The 21200-nt window shown below is 49.3% G+C and overlaps 1 protein-coding gene across 1 annotated transcript in view; it reads right to left on the reverse strand.

The window, feature by feature from the left end:
• The window catches only part of LOC139248303 (integrin alpha-X-like), a 156077-nt gene that overhangs the window by 108001 nt on the left and 26876 nt on the right, over positions 1-21200 (reverse strand). Inside the window, exons 7-9 of the mRNA XM_070872084.1 lie at positions 20299-20444; positions 17038-17185; positions 12244-12388 (exon numbers count right to left, since the gene is read on the reverse strand). Coding sequence (XP_070728185.1) covers positions 12244-12388; positions 17038-17185; positions 20299-20444 — 439 coding nt within the window. The remainder of the gene's footprint in view (positions 1-12243; positions 12389-17037; positions 17186-20298; positions 20445-21200) is intronic.

Raw genomic sequence — 21200 nt, forward strand, 5'->3', positions numbered from 1 at the left:
TAAGAAAAAACAGATAAATTTGACACTGAGCCACATAAGAAGAAACTAGGGTAGATGACCAAAAGCTTGGTTAAAGAGGTAGGTTTTAAGGAGAGTCTTGAAGGAGGAAAGAGAGGTGGAAAAGCGGGGAGGGTGAGGCAGGGAGTTTGGGACCTAGGTAACAGAAGGCATGGTCGCCAATGGTTGAGCGATTACAATCAGGGATGGTCAAGAGGGCAGAATTAGAGGATCGCAGACATCTCGGCAGGGGCGGGGGGATGTGGGGGCAGTGGGGGGGCGGTGGTGTGGCTGGAGGGGGTTACAGAGATAGGGAGGGGTGTAGGGGCTGGAGGAGGTTACAGAGATAGGGAGGGGTGTCGGGGCTGGAGGAGGTTACAGAGATAGGGAGGGGTGTCGGGGCTGGAGGAGGTTACAGAGATAGGGAGGGGTGTAGGGGCTGGAGGAGGTTACAGAGATAGGGAGGGATGTAGGGGCTGGAGGAGGTTACAGAGATAGGGAGGGGTGTAGGGGCTGGAGGAGGTTACAGAGATAGGGAGGGGTGTAGGGGCTGGAGGAGGTTACAGAGATAGGAGGGATGTAGGGGCTGGAGGAGGTTACAGAGATAGGGAGGGGTGTAGGGGCTGGAGGAGGTTACAGAGATCGGGAGGGGTGTAGGGGCTGGAGGAGGTTACAGAGATAGGGAGGGGTATCGGGGCTGGAGGAGGTTACAGAGATAGGGAGGGGTGTAGGGGCTGGAGGAGGTTACAGAGATAGGGAGGGATGTAGGGGCTGGAGGAGGTTACAGAGATCGGGAGGGGTGTAGGGGCTGGAGGAGGTTACAGAGATAGGGAGCTCTTTTGGAGTGTAGTCACTGTTGTAATGTGGAAACGCGGCAGCCAATTTGCGCATAAGTGAGCACCCACATACTGCAATATGATGATGACCAGATAATCTGTTTTTTGGTGATTTGATTGAGGGATAAAAATTGGCCAGGACACCGGGGATAACTCCCCCCTGCTCTTCTTCGAAATAGTGGCCATGGGATCTTTAACATCCACTTGAGAGAACAGATGGGACCTCATCCGAAAGACAGCACCTCTGACAGTGCAGCGCTCCCTCAGCACTGCACTGGGAGTGTCAGCAGAGATTTTTTGTGCTGTGGGACTTAACCCACAACCTTCTGCCTCAGAGACAGGGGTGCTACCCACTGACCTGCAGCTGACACTGTCAACAAGGAAGAATAGGGAGGTCACTTATTACTAGGAGGGCGCGAGTCTGGGTGGGGTGGAGGAACAAAGGGATCTCGGAGTACAATTACACAAATCACTAAAAGTTGACACACAGGTTAGCAAGGCCATAAAAAAAGCAAACCAAGCACCAGGGTTTATTTCTAGAGGGATAGAATTGAAAAGTAGGGAAGTTATGCTAAACCTGTATCCATACTTGGAGCACTGCGTACAGTTCTGGTTGCCATATTATTAAAAAAATATAGAGGCACTGGAGAGGGTGCAGAGAAGATTTACAAGGATGATACCAGATATGCGTGTGTCATCATCATAGGCAGTCCCTCGGAATCGAGGAAGACTTGATTCCACTCTAAAAATGAGTCCTTAGGTGACTGAACAGTCCAATACATGAACCACAGGCCCGGTCACAGGTAGGACAGATAGTCGTTGAGGGAAAGGGTTGGTTTGCCGCACACTCCTTCCGCTGCCTGCGCTTGATTTCTGCATGCTCTCGGCGACAAGACTCGAGGTGCTCAGCGCCCTCCCAGATGTACTTCCTCCACTTAGGACGGTCTTTGGCCAGGGACTCCCAGGTGTCAGTGGGGATGTTGCACTTTACCAGGGAGGCTTTGAGGGTGTCCCTGTTACGTTTCCTCTGCCCACCTTTGGCTCGCTTGCCATGAAGGAATTCCGAGTGGAGCGCTTGCTTTGGGAGTCTCGTGTCTGGCATGCAAACAATATGGCCTGCCCAGCAGAGCTGATCGAATGTAGTCAGTGCTTCAATGCTGGGGATGTTGGCCTGGTCGAGGACACTAACGTTGGTGTGTCTGTTCTCCCAGGGGATTTGCAGGATCTTGCGGAGACATCGTTGGTGTTAGTTCTCCAGCGACTTGAGGTGTCTACTGTACGTGGTCCATGTCTCTGAGCCATACAGGAGGGCGGGTATTACTACAGCCCTGTAGACCATAAGCTTGGTGGCAGATTTGAGGGTCTGGTCTTCGAACACTATTTTCCTCAGGCGACAGAAGGCTGCACTGGTGCACTGCGATGGTATACATATCAGGACAGGCTGGGTCTTTTTTCTCTTGAAAAAAGAAGGCTGAGGGCTGAATTAATAGAGGTCTTTAAAATCATGAAATGTTTTGTTGGAGTGGATATAGAGCGAGTGTTTCCACTTGTGGGGAACACCGTAACTAGAGGCCATCAATATAAGATAGTCACCAAGAAATCCAATAGGGAATTCAGGAGAAACGTCTTTACCCAGAGAGTGGTGAGAATGTGGAACTCGCTACCACAGGTAGTGGTTGAAGCGACTAGCACAGATGCATTTAAGGGGAGGCTAGACAAGCACATGAGGGAGAAGGGAATAGAGGATCTTGCTGATAGATTTAGATGAGGAAAGATGGGAGGAGGCTCGAGTGGAGCCCCAGAACATCATTGCAGGAGTTCCTCAGGGCAGTGTCCTAGGCAAAACCATCTTCAACTGTTTCATCAATGACCTTCCCTCCATCATAAGGTCTAAAGTGGGGAAGTTTGCTGATGACTGCACTGTGTTCAGTTCCATTCACAACTCCTCAGATAATGGTGCAGTCCTGGATGTTATTCAGGCTTGGGCTGATAATTGGCAATTAACACTTGTACCACCCACACAAGTGCCAGGCAATGACCATCTCCAACAAGCAAGAGTCTAACCACTGCCCCATGACATTCAACGGCATTACCATCGCCGAATCCCCCACCATCAACATCCTGAGGGTCACTATTGACCAGAAACTTAACTGGACCAGCCACATAAATACTGTGGCAAGAAGAGCAGGTCAGAGGCTGGGTATTCTACAGTGAGTGTCTCACCCACTGACTCCCTAAAGCCATTTCACCATCTACAAGGGCACAAGTTAGGAGTGTGATGGAATACTCTCCACTTGCCTGAATGAGTGCAGCTCCAACAACACTCAAGAAGCTCGACACCATCCAGCACAAAACAGCTCACTTGATCGGCTCCCCATCCACTAACTTTTCCATCATCATAGGCAGTCCCTCAAAATCGAGGAAGACATGCTTCCACTCTAAAAGTGAGTTCTCATGTGATTGTACAGTCCAATACGGGAATTACAGTCTCTGTCACAGGTAGGACAGACAGTCGTTGAAGAAAAGGGTGGGTGGGGTATCTGGGTTGCCTCATGCTCTTTCCACTGTCTGTGCTTGATCTCCACATGTTCTCGGCGACGAGACTCGAGGTGCTCAGCGCCCTCCCGGATGCTCTTCCTCCACTTTGGGTGGTCTTGGGCCAGGTACCGGTGGGATTGTTGCACTTTACCAAGGAGGCTTTCAGGGTGTCCTTGAAATGTTTCCTCTGCCCACCTGGGGCTTGTTTGCCATGTGGGAGTTCCGAATAGAGCGCTTGCTTTGGGAGTCTCGTGTCGGGTATGCAGACGATATGGCCCGCCCAGCGGAGCTGGTCGAGTGTGGTCAGTGCTTCGATACTGGGTATGTTGGCCTGAGCGAGAACACTGACGTTGGTGCGTCGATCTTCCCAGTGGATTGAAAGACCTTGCGGAGGAAGCGCTGGTGGTACTTCTCCAGTGCTTTAAGTTGTCTACTGTATCTGGTCCACGTCTTTGAGCCATACAGGAGGGTGGGTATGACTACTGTCCTTAGACCATAAGCTTGGTGCCAGATTTGAGGTTCTGGTCCTCAAATACTCTCTTCCTCTGGTAATCGAAGGCTGTGCTGGTGCACTGGAGGCGGTGTTGGACCTCATCAATGTCTGCGCTTGTTGATAGTAGGCTCCCGAAGTATGGAAAATGGTCCATGTTGTCCAAGGCTGCACCATGGATTTTGATGACTGGGGGTCAGTACTGTGTAGCAGGGTCAGGTTGGTGGAGGACCTTTGCCTTATGGATGTTTAGTGTAAGGCCCATGCTTTCGTAGGCCTCGGTGAAAATGTTCATGATGGCTTGGAGTTCGGCCTCTGAATGTGCCCAGACGTAAGCGTCGTCCACGTATTGTAGCTCGATGACAGAGGATGGGACGATCTTGGACCTAGCCTGGAGGCGACGAAGGTTGTACAGGTTCCCATTTGTTCTATAGTTTAGTTCCACTCCAGCGGGGAGCTTGTTGAGAGTGAGTTGGAGCATTGCGGTGAGAAAGATCGAGAAGAGCGTTAGCGTGATGACACAGCCCTGCTTGACCCCAGTCCGGACGTGGATTGGGTCTGTGGTGGATCCGTTGGTCACTATCACAGCCTGCATGCCATCGTGGAGCAGGTGGAGGATGGTGATAAACTTTTGGGGGCAGCCGAAACATAGGAGGACGCTCCATTGTCCCTTGTGGTTGACAGTGTTAAAGGCATTTGTGAGGTTAAAGAAGGCCATGTACAATGTTTGGTGCTGTCCTCTGCATTTCTCTTGTAGTTGTCGCACGGTGAAGATCATGGGTTAGATTTTCCACTTTTGCGCAGATCGCCCCAAAATGGGCGTTATTTCCAGCGTGGGCGGTAAATTTGAGTTTTCCGATCGCCAGCTTGTCGCCCACTTTCAAACCCCTAGTTTCCATTTTATAAAATGGGCGTTACCGCGAGCGATCTGAAATGGGTGCTAGCGTTAAATCTCTCTGACCTTCTGCCATAAAGTGTCGCCGTCCATAGCAACGGAATGGCAACGCTATATTCCTGCAATTCAGGAGGTCAAGGATCATCATTACATGCGCATAAGAGGAGACAGAGAGAGAGGGAGCTGAGAAGGAGTGAAGGCATGCGTGGGTGTGGTGTGACTGCTTTGGGAAGTAGGAGGGAAAGTTTCGAGCTTTACAGAAAATTATGGCAAAAAACGTAGCTGTTACCAGCCAGATATTTTCCCGAATTTGGTGCCTACAATGGAGGGAGTTGAGGAGGTGACACAGCACGCAGTGGAGACTGAAGCTGGAGAGAGCAGTGAGGTGGGAGAGGAGCACATTGGAGGACGCAAAAGAGCGAGGAGGTTCTTGGACGAGGCTAATGCCTCCCTCCTGCAGGAGGTCGAGTTACGCTGGGGTGATTTGATACAGGGAGGGCGTGGGAAGCCCATCCCAAATGCCGACCTGAGATAGCAGGGGTGGTCTCGTCAGCGACCAACGAGGTGCGTGAGGGCAACCAATGCCGAAAGCGATGGAACGACCTTGTCGGATCCGCAAGAGTAAGTATTACATTTATTTACATGTACTTATGTATTTATATAATTTGATTTGTCAGAGTCATGAATAACTATCATCAGATGTGAGATCTTTCACTTCTACTGGAATGTTTTACTCAAAGCCTGCGGTCACGGTGCACGTCTTTAGGTAAAGAATGATAATTATCATAATAAGCATGATTACATCTGTCGGTTATGTGTTGTATCAGTCTCTTTGACAGCACCTAGTAATGATATCACGCAATTATCTCATGCCATGTTGTCCTGTTACCTTTTTAAGAAGAAGCTATCAAGGAATAGGTCCGAGCAGAGGCAAATAGGTGGCGGGCCACCAGTCATCAGCGACCTCACTGACATTGAGGAGCGGGTGCTGACACTAGTGGGGAGCAACCCCAGGATGGCCACGCAGGCAGCTGCAGACCCTGAAGTGATACCACGTGAGTAAAGTATACACCATTGCATGATGTAAAATCAATAGATGCCACACCCACTCATATCCGAACAATAATATATGATAGAAGATTTCTAAAAGTGTCATAGAAACATAGAAAATAGGTGCAGGAGTAGGCCATTCGGCCCTTCGAGCCTGCACCGCCATTCAATAAGATCATGGCTGATCATTCACCTCAGTACCCCTTTCCTGCTTTCTCTCCATACCCCTTCATCCCTTTAGCCGTAAGGGCCATGTCTACCTCCCTCTTGAATATATCCAATGAACTGGCCTCAACAACTCTCTGCGGTCGGGAATTCCACAGGTTAACAACTCTCTGAGTGAAGAAGTTTCTCCTCATCTCAGTCCTAAATGGCCTACCCCTTATCCTAAGACTGTGACCCCTGGTTCTGGACTTCCCCATCATCGGGAACATTCTTCCTACATCTAACCTGTCCAGTCCCGTCAGAATCTTATAAGTTTCTATGAGATCCCCTCTCATCCTTCTAAACTCCAGTGTATAAAGGCCCAGTCGATCCAGTCTCTCCTCATATGTCAGTCTCGCCAACCCGGGAATCAGTCTGGTGAATTTTCGCTGCACTCCCTCAATAGCAAGAACGTCCTTCCTCAGATTAGGAGACTAAAACTGAACACAATATTTCAGGTCAGGCCTCACCAAGGCCCTGTACAACTGCAGTAAGACCTCCCTGCTCCTATACTCAAATCCCCTAGCTATGAAGGCCAACATACCATTTGCCTTCTTCACCGGCTGCTGTGCCTGTATGCCAACTTTCAATGACTGATGAACCATGACACCCAGGTCTCGTTGCAGCTCCCCCATTCCTAATCTGCCGCCATTCAGATAATAACAATGCTGGCCTCATGAAAATCATTGCAATGCAGAATGTGTTGATGGGCATGAAATGTGAGGTCTGTGATGATTTGGATCGCATTGGTGCTTTTGTCGTGCATATGCTGTGTATAGCGCAGGACTCACTTTGTGACCCTAGCACCCCCTTCACCTCTAATAGCCTCATTTGTGTTTTGCAGCTCAGCCAGCAGCGCATCCCAAAGCAAGAGCACAGAGGCCAGAAGGTGGGACACGGGGCTGGACTCGGCGGATGATCCTACTACATCTGCTGCTGAGGAGGTCCGATTCTCGCCCGTCAATCAGCTGGGTCCATTCTCCATGGCTGAGAGCGACGACTTTGAGAAGCCTGCATCACCAGTCTCCAGAAGCTCCAGAAGGCATTGCACCCCAAGGCTATCTAGTGCTCCTCTGGCCATTCCCACCTGCACTCTGCAGGTATCGGGCCCAAGCACCACGCCACAGGGCACCCCAGGTGTCCCCAGGATGGCACCGACCCCGCGGAGGTTTCGTGAACGCGGCAGGTCTGCTGCATGAGTGCCATATAAGAGCAGAGACATGGTACAGTTGTACACAAGGACTGTTGACCAGATCCTCGATGCATTGGGGGGCATATCCCAACAGCTGGCCAGCATCTCCGGCACCATGACCGAGTACGTACCATGGATGGCGGAGGCCCTGGAGGCAATAGCCAGGAATACTGGTGACACAGGCCTCCCAGTGGTCCTAGAGCGAGGCACTCCATCCTTAGGCTCCGCACCCCCAGTGCCAATGACACATGAGAGGCAGGAGCAAGATCCTGATTCTGCATCCGATAGTGTTGTCACCTTGGTACCTCCCGCTCCCAGACCCATGCGACCACCGGCTCTGCCTTCATCCCACCCAATGAGGCACCGCCTGAGGAGCTCCTCGGCCAGGCGGCGAGGAGCGAGGAGGGAAGGGATAGAGGTGGGAAGAAGTAGGGGAGGGGGAAGGAAAGGGAGGTACATGTCCACAGGTGATGGCTTTGTATATCTCTATCTCGGTGTATGCAATTTGTTGTAAGTTATGGGGAGAGGGGCCACCCTGTTAGTTTGCATTTGTGTTCTGTGTTGCTGGACATGTTGACCATTTGATTGATGTCAATGTTCTAAAATGTGGGGTGGGGGTGGGTGCTTTTCCCCTTAAACTTATGATTTCAGACCAATGATCGTATTAAATGTTTTTTATTCAACATAATCTCGTTGCGCATTGTTTCAGATAGCTGGGCCGTTACACACTGGTGATTCCTTAACATGAAAGAGTATAATTACACTTAACTTGAATCAAATGAAACTTTAACTGACACCAAGGTGATGCCCACCATTGATGTCTGAGCTGCACACACAGCAGTGTGTCGGCTTTGTCAATAACAGCAACACTCTTTCAGGCAAATCGCTCATTTATGAGCCACTGACATAAGAGTCTTGCAGCTACGTAGCCACCACGGGCCCTTTCCTGTGGTCTGGAAGGGGGGCGTGGGCATGTTTGCATAGTCAGCCTGATTGTCTGGCCCTCGCTCAGTGTCCAGCCCCTCGTCCTCCTCTTCCTCTCTCTCCTGAGGTGATCCATCAGTCCCTTCTGGCAATTCTTGTCCCCTCCTGATAGCCAGGTTGTGCAGCATGGGAGCATACAGCCACAAATTGAGCTACCGGATCAGGGTTGCATTGTAGCTCCCCTCCTGAGTGCTCCAGGCATCTAAAGCACTGCTTAAGCACACTAATTGTTTTCTGGACCACATTGCGTGTGGCTCTGTGGCTCTCATTGTATCGCTTCTCGGCCTTGGTGTGGGTGTCACGCAGGGGGGGTCATCAGCCAGGTGGCTGGGCCATATCCTTCATCCCCAAGCAACCAGCGTTGACCTTGTGGCTGACTGGTAAACATGTCAGATACAGCGCTCTCATGCAGGATGTGAGCCTCATCGAAGCTGCCCGGATATTTGGCATTCACTGCCATAATTATCTGGTTGTAGTCGACAACTAGTTGGACCTGCAGGGAGTGAAATCCTTTTCTGTTGCGAAAAACCTCTGGGTCCTGAGAAGGTGCCTGCATGGCGATGTGCGTACAGTGTATTGCTCCCTGCACCTTGGAGAACTTAACAATTCAGTAGAATGCTCCAGTCCTACTAGTCTGAGCCTCCGTGGTCATAAGGAAGCTGATAAAGTCCATCCTATGCCCGTACAGGGCTTCCGTGACTTGTCTAATGCAGCAATGTGTGGCATGCTGAGACATAGGGGAAATGTCGACTGCGGAGGTCTGAAAGGAACCTGACCTGTAGAACGACAGTGCCGCGGTGACCTTGACCTCGACGGACAGTGATGGCCTGAAGGTGCTGGCAGGCTGCACATCTCCCCTGATGAGCTAGCATATCTCACTGATAACCACTTTGTGGAAGCGCAGTCTCCGAAGGCAGGTGTTCTCGAATAAGTCGAGGTAAGACCACTTCTCCCTGTAAGTGCGGAGGTGTGTATGGTCTGGACCTCCTCATCAGTCTGGCACCTAATGCTATGGATTCGACATTGTGCCATTTGCACTCTGCAGCATCTGCGTTGTAATCGATGCTGACTGAGAAATGGCTGGCCCCATTCTAATAAAAGTATAATGCCGATTGTTCACAAGCAATAAATTTCCCCACTAAGACACTACAGTAAAACCCAATTGTCCACAGTATGAAAAGATGTCTGTTCAGAAGGTCACATCACCTGAGAAGAACTCCAGAGTCAATCCAAACTCCCCCAAATTTGAAGTAGCCTTTTCAATGAAGCGATTTGCGATTTACAAAATGGCGCCCCCACACCGCTGTGATTAGTTCAGAACAGTGCAACTTTTTCAGAGCTGTTTTTTCAGAGCGATATTGTGAGCGAGATGTGTGCGAGGTGCTGAAAGTGACGCTGGGCGCTAGTTCCGGCAAATGTGATCTTTACAACAAACAAAAGTTGGCGGTCAGTATTATTGAATCTCGGCATTAATTACGTGCGGAAAGTAACGCTGGGTGATATTATGGCCGTTGGTTTCGCCCATTTGGATGATTCTGCCCCAAAAAAGTGGGCGGGCGGTATTTTTTTCCCCGGCATTACTTACATGGCAAAAGACACGGTCGGCGAAAAGTGTCCAAGAAATGGGCGTCAGTTTCCATTTTGTGGCTAAATGGGTCATATCTGGCGTTATATGTAATTTCAGCAGTAAAATGGACGTTAAGCGGGCGTTATTCATGCAAAAATAATGGAAAAGCTAGCCCCAAGTCCGTTGTACACCTTAGTGGATGGAATCCGCACTGTGACTCTGGGAGGAGCTTTTCAGCCACAGGGAGAAGACGGTTGAGGAGGATTCTTGCGATAACTTTCCCATTGGTCGACAGCAGAGAGATTCCTCTGTAGTTGCTGCAGTCGGACTTGTCCTCTTTTTTGAAGATGGTCACGATTACGGCATCTTAAACATTCACTCCCTCATCACCGACGTACTGTGGCTGCAGTGTGTACCATCCACAAGATACAATGCAGCAACTCGCCAAGGCCTCTTCGGCAGCACCTCCTAAACCCGCGACCTCTGCCGACTGGAAGGACAAGGGCAGCAGAGTCACACACCATCCTGACTTGGAAATATATCGGCCGTTCCTTCATCGTCGCTGGGTCAAAATCCTGGAACTCCCTCCCTAACACCACTGTGGGAGCACCTTCCCAACACGGACTGCAGCGGTTCAAGAAGGCGGACTTGCATTTCACGACCTCAGGACGTCCCAAAGTGTTTACCAGCCAATGAAGTACTTCTGAAGTGTATTCACTGTTGAAATGTAGGAAACACGGCAGCCAATTTGAGCACAGCAAGCTCCCACAAATACCAATGTGATAATGACCAGATAATCAAGGCGATATGGGGAGAGTGCAGGAAGGGGGAGTTGAGGTCGAAGATCAGCTTATTGAATGGTGGAGTAGGCTCAAAGGGCCGAATGGTCCTCTCCTGCTTCTATTTCTTAGGTAATCTGTTTTAGTGATGTTGGTTGAGGGATAAATATTATCTCAGGTCACCGGGGAGAACTCTGCTAATCTTCTTCAAAATAGTGCTGGTGGGATGTTTTACATCCACCTGAGAGTAAATGGGGACTTTTCAGAATGGCAGGCAGTGACTAGTGGGGTACCGCAAGGTTCTGTGCTGGGGCCCAGCTGTTTACACTGTACATTAATGATTTAGACGAGGGGATTAAATGTAGTATCTCCAAATTTGCGGATGACACTAAGTTGGGTGGCAGTGTGAGCTGCGAGGAGGATTCTATGAGGCTGCAGAGCGACTTGGATAGGTTAGGTGAGTGGGCAAATGCATGGCAGATGAAGTATAATGTGGATAAATGTGAGGTTATCCACTTTGGTGGTAAAAACAGAGAAACAGACTATTATCTGAATGGTGACAGATTAGGAAAAGGGGAGGTGCAAAGAGACCTGGGTGTCATGGTACATCAGTCATTGAAGGTTGGCATGCAGGTACAGCAGGTGGTTAAGAAAGCAAATGGCATGTTGGCCTTCATAGCGAGGGGATTTGAGTACAAGGGCAGGGAGGTGTTGCTACAATTGTACAGGACCTTGGTGAGGCCACACCTGGAGTATTGTGTACAGTTTTGGTCTCCTAACTTGAGGAAGGACATTCTTGCTATTGAGGGAGTGCAGCGAAGGTTCACCAGACTGATTCCCGGGATGGCGGGACTGACCTATCAAGAAAGACTGGATCAACTGGGCTTGTATTCACTGGAGTTCAGAAGAATGAGAGGGGACCTCATAGAAACGTTTAAAATTCTGACGGGGTTAGACAGGTTAGATGCAGGAAGAATGTTCCCAATGCTGGGGAAGTCCAGAACCAGGGGACACAGTCTAAGGATAAGGGGGAAGCCATTTAGGACCGAGATGAGGAGGAATTTCTTCACCCAGAGAGTGGTGAACCTGTGGAATTCTCTACCACAGAAAGTTGTTGAGGCCAATTCACTAAATATATTCAAAAAGGAGTTAGATGAAGTCCTTACTACTCGGGGGATCAAGGGGTATGGCGAGAAAGCAGGAATGGGGTACTGAAGTTGCATGTTCAGCCATGAACTCATTGAATGGCGGTGCAGGCTAGAAGGGCCGAATGGCCTACTCCTGCACCTATTTTCTATGTTTCTATGAGAGGGAGCGGGGTGGGGCGGGGGGGGGAGAGGGAACACAGTGCGGCACTCCTTCAGTACTGCCCCTCCGACAGTGCAGCACTCCCTCAGTACTGCATCCTCCGACAGTGCAGCACTCCCTCAGTACTGCCCCTCCGACAGTGCAGCACTCCCTCAGTACTGCCCCTCCGACAGTGCAGCACTCCCTCAGTACTGCCCCTCTGACAGTGCGGTGCTCCCTCAGTACTGCCCCTCTGACAGTGCAGCATTCCCTCAGTACTGCCCCTCTGACAGTGCGGCACTCCCTCAGTACTGCCCCTCCGACAGTGCAGCACTCCCTCAGTACTGCCCCTCTGACAGTGCGGCACTCCCTCAGCCTTGCGCGTGTGTGCCGAGAACGGATTAATAACAAAACCTCGCCGTACCTTCGATGGCGAATATCTTCTCCTGCAGTTGCTTTTGAATGCCGTCCAGGGCTGTGTAGTTGTTGACTTGAAACACGTTCTGGCTTTTGGAGGCAATGATCTCGAGCTCTTTTTTTGCCTTTGCGTTGGAGAAGGCGGCGCCAACCTTGGGAAGCAAAATAAGTCAAGGGTCAATGGTTATGATGGATCAATGTGAGCCACATCTGGGAACATCCTACAACTCTTCAACAACAAATCGCATTGATGTCACACCTTTGGCGGAGTGAGAGGCACATTGTCAGAAGCAATGTGACACGTGCAGTAGATGTGGAGTATATGGACCAGCAGAAGGCACTGGATAAAGTGCTCCATGTGAGGCTTGTTCGAGGGAGATGTGAAGTATATGGACCAGCAGAAGACACCGGATAAATTGCCTGGTGGGAGGGTTGTTCGAGGGAGATGTGAAGTATATGGACCAGCAGAAGGCACTGGATAAACTGCCTCACAAAAGGGTTGTTGGAGGGAGATGTGAAGTATATGGACCAGCAGAAGACACTGGATAAAGTGCTCCACGTGAGGCTTGTTGGAGGGAGATGTGAAGTATATGGACCAGCAGAAGACACCGGATAAAGTGCCTCACAAAAGGCTTGTTCGAGGGACATGTGAAGTATATGGACCAGCAGAAGACACCGGATAAAGTACCTCACAGGAGGGTTGTTGGAGGGAGATGTGGTATATGGACGAGCAGAAGACACCGGATAAAGTGCCTCACAGGAGGGTTGTTGGAGGGAGATGTGAAGTATGTAGACCAGCAGAAGGCACTGGATAAAGTGCCTCACAGGAGGGTTGTTGGAGGGAGATGTGAAGTATATAGACCAGCAGAAGACACTGGATAAAGTGCCTCACAGGAGGGTTGTTGGAGGGAGATGTGAAGTATATAGACCAGCAGAAGACACTGGATAAAGTGCTCCACGTGAGGCTTGTACGAGGGAGATGTGAAGTATATGGACCAGCAGAAGGCACTGGATAAAGTGCCTCACAGGAGGGTTGTTGGAGGCAAGACAGCTTGAATTTAGGTAGTGCCTTTAACAACACAAACAACACCAGCTTACAACATACAGCGACTTTAACTTAGTGAAACATTCCAAGGCTCTTCACGGGAGCAATTATCAACGATATTTAACACAGAGCCGCATAAGGAGATATTAGGGACTTAGAAACATAGAAAATGCAGGAGTAGGCCATTCGGCCCTTCGAGCCTCCACCACCATTCAATAAGATCATGGCTGATCATTCACCTCAGAACCCCTTTCCTGCTTTCTCTCCATACCCCTTGATCCCTTTAGCCGTAAGGGCCATATCCAACTCCCTCTTGAGTATATCCAATGAATTGGCATCAACAACTCTCTGCGGCAGGGAATTCCACAGGTCAACAACTCTGAGTGAAGAAGTTTCTCCTCATCTCAGTCCTGAATGGCCTACCCCTTATCCTAAGACTGTGTCCCCTGGTTCTGGACTTCCCCAACATCGGGAACATTCTTCCTGCATCTAACCTGTCCAGTCCCATCAGAATTTTATATGTTTCCATGAGATCCCCTCTCATTCTTCTAAACTCGAGTGTATAAAGGCCCAGTCGATCCAGTCTCTCCTCATATGTCAGTCCTGCCATCCCGGGAATCAGTCTGGTGAACCTTCGCTGCACTCCCTTAATAGCAAGAACGTTCTTCCTCAGATTAGGAGACCAAAACTGTACACAATATTCCAGATGTGGTCTCACCAAGGCCCTGTACAGCTGCAGCAAGACCTCCCTGCTCCTATACTCAAATCCCCTCGCTATGAAGGCCAACATGCCATTTGCCTTCTTCACCGCCTGCTGCACCTGTATGCCAACTTTCAATGACTGATGAACCATGACACCCAGGTCTCGTAGCACCTCCCCTTTTCATAATCTGCCGCCATTCAGATAATATTCTACCTTCATGTTTTTGCCACCAAAGTGGATAACATCACATTTATCCACATTATACTGTATCTGCCATGCATTTGCCAACTCACTTAATCTGTCCAAGTCACCCTGCAGCCTCTTAGCATCCTCCTCACAGCTCACACCGCCACCCAGTTTAGTGCCATCTGCAAACTTGGAGATATTACACTCAATTCCTTCATCTAAATCTTTAATATGTATTGTAAAGAGCTGGGGTCCCAGCACTGAGCCCTGCGGCACTCCACTCGTCACTGCCTGCCATTCTGAAAAGGACCCGTTTATCCCGACACTCTGCTTCCTGTCTGCCAACCAATTCTCTATCCACGTCAGTACATTACCCGAAATATCACAGTTGACCAAAGGCTTGGTCGAAGAGGTAGGTTTTAGGGAGCATCTCAAAGGAGGAGAGAGCGGCGGAGAGGTTTTGGGAGGGCTTTTCAAACGTTAGGACCCAGGCAGCTGGTGCAACGATTCAAATCGGGGAGGCTCAAGACGTCAGTATTGGAGGAGCCCAGAGATCTCGTGGGGGATGTAGGGGCTGGAGGAGGTTACAGAGATAGGGAGGGCTTTAGGGGCTGGAGAAGATTACAGAGATAGGGAGGGTTGTAGGGCTGGAGGAGTTTACAAAGATAGGGAGTGGTGTAGGGCTGGAGGAGGTTACAGAGATAGGGAGGGGTGTAGGGGCTGGAGGAGGTTACAGAGAGGGAGGGTTGTAGGGACTGGAGGAGGTTACAGAGATAGGGAGGAGTATAGGGGCTGGAGGAGGTTACCGAGATAGGGAGGGTTGTAGGGGCTGCAGGAGGTTACAGAGATCAGGAGTGGTGTTGTGGCTGGATAATATCACAGAGATAGGGAGGGCTGTAGAGGCTGGAGGAGGTTACAGAGATCGGGGGGGAGTGTAAGGGCTGGAGGAGGTAGAAATAGGGCTGGAAGAGATTACAGAGGTGTGTCGTGGCTGGAGGAGGTTACAAAGATAAGGAGGGTTGTAGGGGCTGGAGGTTACAGAGATCGGGAGGTATGTGGGGGCCGGAGGCGTTTGCACACATAAGGAGGAGGTTACAGAGATAGGGAGGGTTGTAGGGTCTGAAGGTTACTGAGATGGGGAGGAGTGTAGGGGCTGGAGGAGGTTACAGAGATAGGGAGGGGTGCAGAAGCTGGAGAAGCTTACAGAGATAGGGAGGGGTGTCGGGCTGGAGTAGGTTACAGAGATGGGGAGGGGTGTAGGGCGAGAGGAGGTTACAGAAATAGGGAGGAGTGTCAGGGTGGAGGAGGTTGCAAAGTTAGGGAGGGGTGTAGGGCTGGAGGAGGTTACGGAGATCGGGAGAGGTGTCAGTGTGGAAGAGGTTACAAAGATAGGAAATGTTGTAGGGGCTGGAGGAGGTTAAATAGATTGGGAGAGTTGTAGGGGCTGGAGGAGGTTACAGAGATAGGGAGAGTTGTATGGGCTGGAGGAGGTTACAGAGATAGGGAAGGGTGTGGGGCTGGAGGAGGTTACAGAGATAGGGAGGGGTGTGGGGCTGGAGGAGGTTACAGAGATAGGGAGGGGTGCAGGGGATGGAGGAGATTACAGAGATAGGGAGGGGTGTAGGGGCTGGAGGAGATTTCAGAGGTAGGGAGGGGTGTCGGGGATGGAGAGGTTACAGAGGTAGGGAGGGGTGTGGGAGCTGGAGGAAGTTACAGAGATAGGGAGGGGTGTGGGAGCTGGAGGAGGTTACAAAGATAGGGAGGGGTGTAGGGGCTGGAGGAGGTTACAGAGATAGGGAGGGGTGTAGGGGCTGGAGGAGGTTACAGAGATAGGGAGGGTTTAGAGGCTGGAGGAGGTTACAGAGATAGGGAGGGTTGTCGGGGCTGGAGGAGGTTACAGAGATAGGGAGGGGTGTAGGGGCTGGAGGAGATTTCAGAGATAGGGAGGGGTGTAGGGGATGGAGGAGGTTACAGAGATAGGGAGGGGTGTGGGAGCTGGAGGAGGTTACAGAGATAGGGAGTGGTGTAGGGGCTGGAGGAGGTTACAGAGATAGGGAGTGGTGTAGGGGCTGGAGGAGGTTACAGAGATAGGGACTGGTGTAGGGTCTGGAGGAGATTTCAGAGATAGGGAGGGTTGTAGGGGCTGGAGGAGGTTAGAGATAGGGAGGGGTGTAGGGGCTGGAGGAGTTACAGAGATAGGGAGGGGTGTAGGGGATGGAGAAGGTTACAGCGATAGGGAGGGGTGTAGGGGCTGGAGGAGGTTACAGAGATAGGGAGTGGTGTAGGGGCTGGAGGAGGTTACAGAGATAGGGAGTGGTGTAGGGGCTGGAGGAGGTTACAGAGATAGGGAGTGGTGTAGGGGCTGGAGGAGGTTACAGAGATAGGGAGTGGTGTAGGGGCTGGAGGAGATTTCAGAGATAGGGAGGGTTGTAGGGGCTGGAGGAGGTTACAGAGATAGGGAGGGGTGTAGGGGCTGGAGGAGTTACAGAGATAGGGAGGAGTGTAGGGGATGGAGGTGATTACAGAGATAGGGAGGGTTGTAGGGGCTGGAGGAGGTTACAGAGATAGGGAGAGTGGCAGGGGCCATGGAGGATGAAGAGTATTAAAATTGAGATGTCGGAAGTGGAACATAGTGAAAGATCCCGAGGTGCTTCACAGGAGCGTAAATCAGACACGAGCTTGACACCAAGGCAGCTGAGGAGATATTGGCGACAGATGAGCTAAAGCTTGGTCGATGTGGTGGGTTTTAGGGAGGCTGTTGAGGGAGGAGACGGCACGAGAGTCGGGGGCGGGGTAGGTTTGGGAATGCATTATCCCTTTTGTTATAGATTGTGGCAACGTACAGAGCAAAGAGTTTCCGAGCTCACCCCAATCGCGTATCGCTGGATCTTTTTCCGATTCGCCGCGTCAATGGCTCGAGTGAAATCTGTATTCTGAGATTCTCCATCAGTAATTGTGATCAGGATCCTTTGGGCCTCGTTCCGTGCCCCGGTGTATCGTGCAAATATGTGGTCCCTGAAATGTGATCAGATGAAATAAGTCGCACGCCACACACTCACACTCACATACACTCCCACACTCTCACTCACTCACACTCTCACACTCACATTTCTACACATCCCCACACACACACGCACTCACTCACACTCACACACACTCTCAAACTCACTCACACATTTCTACACATCCCCACACACACACACGCACTCACTCACACACTCTCTCTTACACTTACACTCTCACACTCTCACTCTCACACACACACTCTCTCACACACACACTCAAACACTCATATTCACACACATACACACTCACACATGCACTCACTCACACACACTCTCTTACACTCATACACTCTCACACTCTCACATACACACTCACACACTCTCACTCTCACACACAGACATACACACACACACTCTCTCACACACACACTCAAACACTCATACACACATATTCACACACACACACACACATACACAATTACACACACACACTCACACTCACACACTCTCACTCACACACACACACTCACACTCACACACTCTCACTCTCACACACACACTCACACACTGTCACTCTCACACACACACTCACACACTCACACTCTCACTCTCACACACAGACATACACACACACACTTTCTCACACACATACTCAAACACTCATACACACATATTCACACACACACACACATACACAATCACACACACACACACCCACACACTCACACTCTCACTCTCACACACAGACACACACACACACACTCTCACACACACACTCAAACACTCATACACACATATTCACACACACACACACATACACAATCACACACGCACACACTCACACACACACACTCAATAATTTAAAGTGTAAGGTGGTTAATAAGCAGTGGCAGACATTTAATAAGATATTTCATAACTCTCAACAAAGATATATTCCAGTGACACAGAAAGATTTTAAGAGAAGGTCGAACCAACGAAAGAAGTAAAGGATGGTATCAAATTGAAATCAATGGCATATTAAGTGGACACGATTAGTGGGAGGCCAGAGGATTGGAAACATTTGAAAACCAGCAAAGGACAACTAAAAAAATGATAAAGAGAGGTAAGATAGATTATAAGAGTAAACAAGCAAAAAATGTAAAAACAGAAAGTAAGAGTTTCTACAGGTACATACAAAGGAAGAGAGTGACTAAAGTAAACATGGAGGATGAGACTAGGGAATTAATAATAGGGAACAGGGAAATGGCAGAGACTTTGAACAAATATTTTGTATCGGTCTTCACGGTAGAAGACACTAAAAACATCCCAATAGTGGATAATCAAGGGGCTATAGGTAGGAAGGAAATTAAAACAATCATTATCACTAAAGAAATAGTACTCGGTAAAATAATGGTATTACAGCTGGACAAGTCCCCTGGACCTGATGGCTTGCATCCTAGGGTCTTAAAAGAAGTGGCTGCAGAGACAGTGGATTCCCTGGATTCTGGGGAGGTCCCAATGAATTGGAAAACCGCAAATGTAACACCCCTATTTAAAAAAGGAGGCAGACAGAAAGCAGGAAACTTTTGACCAGTTAGCCTCACATCTGTTGTTGGTAAAATGCTGAAGTCCATTATTAAGGAATCAGTAGCAGGACATTTGGAAAAGCATAATACAGTCAAGCAGTGTCAGCATGGTTTTATGAAAGGGAAATCAAGTTTGACAAATTTGCTGGAGGTTTTTGAGGATGTAATGAGCAGGGTGAATAGGGGGGAACCAGTGGATGTGGTGTATTTGGATTTCCAGAAGGCATTCGATAAGGTGCCACATAAAAGGTTACTGCACAAGATAAGAGCTCACGGGGTTGGGGGTAATATATTAACATGGATAGAGGATTGGCTAACTAACAGAAAACAGAGAGTCGGGATAAATAGGTCATTTTCCGGTTGGCAAACAGTAACTAATGGGGTGCCACAGGAATTGGTGCTGGGACCCCAACTATTTACAATCAATATGAATGACTTGGATGAAGGGACCGAGTGTAATGTAGCCAAGTTTGTTGATGATAGAAAGATGGGTGGGAAAGCAAATTGTGAGGAGGACACAAAAAATCTGCAAAGGGATATAGACAGGTAAAGTGAGTGGGCAAACATTTGGCAGATGGAGTATAATATGGGAAAGTGTGAGATTATCCACTTTGTCAGGAAAAATTTAAAAACAAATTATTATTTAAATGGAGGGTGATTACAAAATGCCGCAGTCGAGAGGTACCTGGGGTCCTTGAGCCTGAAACGCAAAAAGTTAGTATGCAGGTACAGTAATAATCAGGAAGGCCAATGGAATGTTGGCCTTTATTGCAAGGGGGATAGAGTCTAAAAGCAGACAAGTCCTGCTACAACTGTACAGAGTATTGGTGAGGCCACACCTGGAGTACTGCGTACGGTTTTGGTCTCCTTATTTAAGCAGAGATGTACTTGCATTGGAGGCAGTTCAGAGAAGGTTCACTCGGTTGATTCCTGAGATGAAGGGGTTGTTTATGAAGAAAGGTTGAGTACGTTGGGCATATACTCATGGAGTTTAGAAGAATGAGAGGTGATCTTATTGAAACATATAAGATACTGAGGGAGCTTGACAAGGCAGATGCAGAGAGGATGTTTCCACTAGTGGAGGAATCTAGAACTAGGGGATATGGTTTCAGAATAAGGGACCGCCTATTTAAAACTGAGATGTGGAGGAATTTCTTCTCAGAGGTTTGTAAATTTGTGGAACTCTCTGCCCCAGAGAGCTGTGGAGGCTGGGTCATTGAATATATTTAAGGTGGAGATAGACAGATTTTTGAGCGATAAGGGAGTGAAGGGTTATGGGGAGCGGGCGGGGAAGTGGATCAGGTTGAATGGCGGAGCAGGCTCGAGGGGCCAAATGGCTTACTCCTGCTCCTATTTCTTATGTTCTTATTTAAAGTAATAGGTAGGAGGTTTCGAGGGATCGGAGGGGAAATTTCTTCACCCAGAGGGTGGTGGGAGTCTGGAACTCACTGTCTGAAAGAGAGGTAGAGGCAGAAACCCTCACCACATTTAAAAAGTACTTGGATGTGCACTGAAAGTCCAATAAGATGAGTAAAGGAAATGTTTTTCTGATACTCACACGACATATTGAATCCCTCTTGGTGTGTTGGTCCCTCCATAAATTTGCTGTATATTGTTTACAAGATTGTCCTTGTTCGGATCCTGACTGTATTCATAAAAGTCAAAGTGTGGTTTGAACACAGAGCCGAACTGTACCACTGCGATCTACACAGGAGAAACATCAGTTAAATTTACATAAAATTATACAGGATATACAGCACAGAAACTGGCCTTTCGGCCCAACCAGTCCATGCCGGCGTTTATGCTCCACTCGAGCCTCCTCCCGTCTTTCCTCATCTAAATCTATCAGCATAACCCTCTATTCCCTTCTCCCTTATGTGTGTGTTTAGCCTCTCCTTAAATGCTATTCGCCTCAACCACTCCCTGTGGTAGCGAGTTCCACATTCTCACCACTCTCTGGGTAAAGAAGTTTCTCCTGAGTTCCCCATTGGATTTCTTGGTGACTATCTTATATTGATGGCCTCTAGTTATGCTCTTCCCCACAAGTGGAAACAATCTCTCTGTATCCACTCTATCAAAACCTTTCATCATTTTAAAGACCTCTCACCCCTCAGCCTTCTCTTTTCAAGAGGAAAGAGACCCAGCCTGTTCATCCTTTCCTGATAGGTGGCATTTCTGGTATCATCCTTGTAAATCTTCTCTGCACCCTCTCCACTGCCTCTAAATCCTTTTTATATGGTGAACAGAACTGTGCACAGTGCTCCAAGTGTGGTGTAACCAGACCATAACTGTGCACAGTGCTCCAAGTGTGGTCTAACCAGACCAGAACTGTGCACAGTGCCTCAAGTGTGGTCCAACCAGACCAGAACTGTGCACAGTGCTCCAAGTGTGGTCTAACCAGACCAGAACTGTGCACAGTGCTCCAAGTGTGGTCTAACCAGACCAGAACTGTGCACAGTG

The sequence above is a fragment of the Pristiophorus japonicus genome, unplaced genomic scaffold (assembly GCF_044704955.1).
Source record: "Pristiophorus japonicus isolate sPriJap1 unplaced genomic scaffold, sPriJap1.hap1 HAP1_SCAFFOLD_29, whole genome shotgun sequence".
NCBI classification, from domain to species: Eukaryota; Metazoa; Chordata; class Chondrichthyes; family Pristiophoridae; genus Pristiophorus; species Pristiophorus japonicus.